Genomic DNA, 5,650 nt, shown 5'->3' with positions numbered 1-5,650 from the left:
ACTTGTGTTTCAATTTCATAGCAAATTGACACCTTTTTTCTAATAGAACACAAGTTTTGCACTTTACGTGATTTAGTCATTTTTATCAAATTAAGCATACAATCGATAAAATTTATTCACGAAATTTTTATACGACACTACTAACATGTTTTAAACATTAAAATAATGTTAAAATATTTTTTTGACGTCAGATTTGTGATTCGAAAACCACTGTTCTGATTTTACTAAAAACGGGCTGTTACAATAGCATTAAATCAGTCAGAAAATTACAACCCCAAATCGTCAATGGACAGTTTTTATAGACCTTTTCAACTAGCACATACTAACTTAGGGGGTTCGATACTTTAACCACGAATTCAGTAGACTCAACACGTAAATTTTTACTTGACACTAGATTCGTGCATACATATGAATAAGTTGATCTCGGATCAATCAAAGCAGTAACATCAATATCAAAGGTAGAAAATGTACTAATAATAACATTTGGCGTTGGTGCTTCCTCTCGTGCACGGATCGCGTAAGCTCTAGCTGGTGCTCATGCCTCGGACCTCACAGTAGAGTCTTTTGTTACAACACGACTATCACTCGCATTTCCAGGATTATGAGGTGGTCTACCTCTCGCAGCAGTATTGCTTGGTCGAACATCCTGAACCTTTTCTTTCTCTGATCTTTCTGGACAATCTCTAAGATAGTGCTCAAATGAGTCACACTTGAAACATGATTCGTTCTTCAATCTACACTCGCTGAAGTGTCATCTATTACATTGCTTGCATTCAGCCCTGTTGTCTCTGACACTACCCACACTAGCTATAAATTTAGTCTGAGGCTTTGGACTCGCATGCCGTTTACCTCTATCTCTACTGGAATATCCCACTAAAGTTGTGGAACGATTGTGATGTTCTTTCGACTTCTTCGATGACGACTTATATGACTGTCCAGTTCATCTCTTTCTCGAATCTCTATCTTCATAATCATCTTTTCTCTTTTCTTTGCTAAGCTCATCGGCTTTATGTGCTCGATCAACTAAAACAACAAATTCCTTCAATTCAAGTATCCCGACTAAAAGCTTTATATATTCGTTTAACCCTTCTTCGAACCTTTTACACATGGCAACCTCGGATGGAATACATTCCCGGGCATATTTGCTCAGTCTGACAAATTTCCTTTCATATTCAGACACTGACATACGACCCTGTTTAAGCTCAAGAAATTCTTTGCGTGTCTGATCAAGAAATCTCTAACTTATATATGTATGGGTTCCAAACCCTGAGGAACTAACTTGTACTGGTTCCAAACTCTGAGGAACTACGGGGACCGATTAGGGAACAAGTGGGGGTGGATATCATTGAGAAGCCGGGTTCATTCGTACGAACTCAGTGAACCATTCATTTATCATATGGAAGAAGGCTTCCTTAGCCTCTCCTCCCTGGCCCTTAGATACGGGCATTGTGCCACTCGACGTTGCCCTGTAAATGGAGGCTTGCACGTTACTTTCAACTTCATCGAAGTCGGCTCGGTTGGATGTCATTATTATATGAAAACATATTTCAAAACTAGTCAGGAGTTATCACACTATCACAAGTTATATAATGGGATGTGTTTCTAGACTAACACACGCTACATTTAGTTCGAGAGTCAACTAAATTGTAGCTCTAGTACGACTAAATGTAACACCCCTAACCCGTATCCATCACAGGAATAGGGTTACATAGCATTACCAAAAATTTAAAACTCAAAACATTCGATTCCAAAACATATTATAAACTCATACATAATGTCCCTCATTCGAGCCCTCGAGGCCCTAGAAACACTTTAGAAATGATTCGGGACTAAATCAGAAACATAGAGAATTTCATGAAAAAAGTTGAAATTTTTCATGCTGTAAGGGTTACACGGCAATGTGACTCACACAGTTGAGACACCAGGCCGTGTGGACATTTGAAGTAGGGACACACGGCTGTGTCTCAGCCCGTGTCCGTGCCCGTGTAACTTTCTGACTTGGGTCAGCTTGTATAAATTAACCTAAATTTTTTTGTTGAAATGATGATTTAAGGTGCCACGTCAACTTACCGTTACATCGTTAATGACAATTAATGGCTTAGTGATTAAAATGTTACAATGTGATAACGTAAATAACTAAAACGTAATATTTTATAAATAAATAATTAAAATATAACCTAAAATAAATAAAAATAAACATAATTAAAACTCGAAAAAACAAGAAAAAAAAGTTATGGCGAAAAAAGGACCCCAAAATAGTATGTCTATTTGTCTTTTAAGTAGGTGTTAAAAGTAAAATAACTGAAGATTTTATGAGTGAGTCGCACTTAAGAAAGATATTCACGTTTTTGGGTATTTTATTTTAATTTTTTGTCGAGATTGTTTTGGAAGTGCAATTTATCAATTTCTGTCAGCGGCAGCTGTCTAGGCTTCGATTCGTTTAGGATTTTTTTTGTTCAAACATTTAGGAATTTTAAAGAAAAGAAAAAGACAAACAAAGTTAAGTTCCAGAACTTGTGAGTGTGGATTTTGTTGATCCATCTTGGATTTTTTTTTTTTCTTTTTTCTGGTTTACTCTCATTTCATTTGCCCATTTTCTGTAACTTTACTGCTTGAAATTGTTTATTCTATATGTACAATTAAAGCAGCATTTTTTCTTCTCTCGCAGAAAATCTGCATCTGAGAAGATCCATTTTCAATTACTTTTCATCTACAACAAAGAAATAGTTTTTCTTCTGTTTTATATGAGATCTGTTTGTTTTGGGCGTTTGAGTTGAGAAATTATTGATGAGGTCTCGATCTCTGTCCGTGTCTGAGCCTCAGACTTCTTCTTCAAGTGTTTCAGCAGAGCTTAAGCTGTATCAAGCTTTCATCTTCTCAGTCCCCATTTTCTTTGCTTTCATTCTGCTCTTTATGTTCTATTTGTTCTATCTTCGACGCAGGCGAGCCGATTGGTCATCTCTTAGAATGAGAACATCCCCAGGCCCTGATTCTGACCTATCAATATCCATGGTTTGACTCTTCATTTTATTAATTATTATTAAGAAAAATTGTTTTTTTTTTCAAGTTAATAATGTTTGTTAGTGGTGAGTTTTGACAGGCTGAATTGGGGCTCAAGAAAGAAGTAAGAGAGATGCTACCCATCATTATATACAAGGAGACCTTCTCTATACGAGATACTCAGTGAGTTACCCTTCTTTTCATCTCTTTTTGTAAAAAAAAAAGGATCACAACAGATTTTCGAATGGGAAGTAATAAGGGAAGCTTCTTTTTGATGAACAGTTTCATGGTGTCGTATAGTTTTAGTCTGTAATGCTCATGTCCCACGTGAAAAAGGTTACAAGCTTTTAGATTTGGGAGGAGGTATGGTTTGAAAGATATAGTTAATGATGGACTAAGATACAGTTGACTAAGATTGGAATTAATAACTTTATTCAGAAGGGGTAGATAAGGTTTTTATGCAGCATTTAGCAATTTATGCCCGTGAGATGCAGAGTTGGTTAATTAGTTGGCTAAATGACCAAATTATAATTCAGTGTTTCCAAAAAACAAAAAAAGTTTTTTTGACAATTTGGGATCATTGGGCGTGGCATGCTGACATGGCATTTTAAAGACATTTGGCTTGTTTTCATTAATTTTGGACAGATATCTATTTGACAAATAGAATTAGCTTTTGTAGTTGTAAAAAACTATGACATTGGAGCCAATTTGGTTTTATCATTTTAATTTTCTAGTGACGAGATTGAAGTAATTTTTACCAACTGTTGTTGCACATCTAAACTTCATCTAGCAGAAATAGTCCATATTTATGCTGAATAAACTAACCAACTAGATAGACACTTTCAATGAGAAAGAAGGTTAATCTGAAGACTGGAAGAAGGTTAGTGATGCCAGACCTTTCATGCATAAGAAGTCCCTTGATGACCGTTACGATTAGCATCATAAATACCATAGAACTGATGGGCGCAGTCTTACTGGGGCCACCAAAACCAATATAGTAACTGATTAGGAAAAAAGTATGCATAGAAGCTAGTGTTCATACCAGTGCAGGTCAGAAATATGGGGACCAAAAGAGAAAACGTAGGCTTTAATTTTTATTTTTATTTTTTGTTTCTGATACAATATCATCATTGTTATTGCAGATGCTCCGTATGCCTTGGGGAATACCAAGCGGAGGATAAACTTCAACAGATACCTGCATGTGGCCATACATTTCACATGGACTGCATTGACCATTGGCTTGCCAACCACACCACTTGTCCACTCTGCCGTCTTTCTGTCCTCGCTTCTTCTGATAAATTGCCTGTTATTCAAGCTGCAAACTCTCAGGTGTCATCTAATCCAGTCAATAGTAATGGATTAGCTGTTCAAACAGTGGCCCAAAATTGTGAAGAAACACATGGCGTGCAGCCTCTCGAGCAAACAATAGGAGATGCGAGAATTTCCCAACACAATAGCGATGAACAGGAATGTGTGAATCAGGAAAGAGTTTAGAAATACAAGGAATGAAACCAGCCAGCATGAGGGTAGCAGAGGAATAGCTGGTAATATTTTGCTGCCGCCTAGTTTAGCCAATCTCACAGTTTTTGGTCATTGCTGTCTGAAAAATGTGTTTTTGGTCATTGCTGTCTGAAAAATGTTGCCTTCAATATATTTCTTTGCATGCTGTTTTGGTGAATTTTTATTTTATTAGTTCTTTATTAATTCTTTAATCGCTCATGGCTGATAATTCGTGAAGCCTGTTCATGGCATCACGTTCTGAGAATACATGATGGTTACTTCAGTTGGTAATACAGTTTTCGGTTGTTCCAGCTCGATATTTTATATCAACTGAGGTTATCAAGCTGAGACTGGTGTTTCCATACGTACGAGTTTCTAAGAAGCGAAGGAGCCATCCGAAGATTCAGACATAAGGAACTTCTGAGAGTATCCTGACCAAATTGCAATTTAAACTAACAAATTGCCAAGCCGATGCTTCTTACGACATTGACATCCCTAGGCTGTATGCAACAGCATTGAAGCAAGGGTTCCGTGGGAAAAAAGATGTCTGTCAATATTTGATGTGCCGTCTTCTAAAGGTGGTTATAAATATCATTCATGCTTTGCTGGAAATCAGTAAAATGTATAACTAGATGTAACTGGAATTGGATAGTCTTTTGGAATTGAAACTTTGTGTAACTGGAGCAGGCTGTGTTTTTGGTCAATGGGAAGAATTATCAGTTTCCTTTTCTTCCTAATTAATCTGTGTATATAATATTTTAAATTTAATAAAAATTAGATTCACTGTGTTTACTGTTGTAGTGTTGCTTGCTCATTTCTTTTTATGGAATTTGTTCTTGTTGTGAGGAAAGAAAAGAAGTTAAGGTAATCCATCATAGTAAGTGGTTGATTTTGTCTTTGCCATGTAATCTAATGAGTAATTTGCCAACGGATGAATCTGCCATTGAAGTTGTTTTGTTTCATATGGATCTTTTTCTGTGCCACTTACCCGTACACTTACTATTGAGTAATTTTTATGATTGAACTCTACTGTTCATGGTTTGACTCCACTGTTTATGACTTAACTATTCATAGGATTGACACTCTGAGCAGGCTTCAGGCTTGTTGGACATGTGTCTCATTCCAAGTTGAATGCTAGAGTCTGCGATCC

General features: G+C 36.5%; 1 protein-coding gene across 4 annotated transcripts; it reads left to right on the top strand.

Annotated features, from left to right (window-relative positions):
* The first annotated feature begins 2,358 nt into the window (after positions 1–2,358).
* LOC105793896 (RING-H2 finger protein ATL58-like) lies at positions 2,359–5,292 on the top strand. 4 transcript variants are annotated; one of them, XM_052628216.1, is made up of 5 exons: positions 2,390–2,499; positions 2,943–3,012; positions 3,101–3,183; positions 4,143–4,544; positions 4,813–5,292. In XM_052628216.1, exons 2-4 carry the CDS (start codon positions 2,968–2,970, stop codon positions 4,492–4,494), a joined length of 480 nt encoding a protein of 159 aa, XP_052484176.1. In that variant the 5' UTR covers positions 2,390–2,499; positions 2,943–2,967; the 3' UTR covers positions 4,495–4,544; positions 4,813–5,292. The 4 variants fall into 4 exon arrangements, with proteins under 4 accessions (XP_052484174.1, XP_052484173.1, XP_052484176.1 ...); XM_052628215.1 differs by lacking the exon at positions 2,390–2,499 and adding an exon at positions 2,533–2,858; XM_052628214.1 differs by having other exon boundaries at positions 2,359–3,012; positions 4,797–5,292.
* Positions 5,293–5,650: the final 358 nt, after the last annotated feature.

The sequence above is a fragment of the Gossypium raimondii genome, chromosome 3 (assembly GCF_025698545.1).
Source record: "Gossypium raimondii isolate GPD5lz chromosome 3, ASM2569854v1, whole genome shotgun sequence".
Classification (NCBI taxonomy): Eukaryota; Viridiplantae; Streptophyta; class Magnoliopsida; order Malvales; family Malvaceae; genus Gossypium; species Gossypium raimondii.
This window is presented reverse-complemented; position numbering and strand designations above follow the sequence as displayed.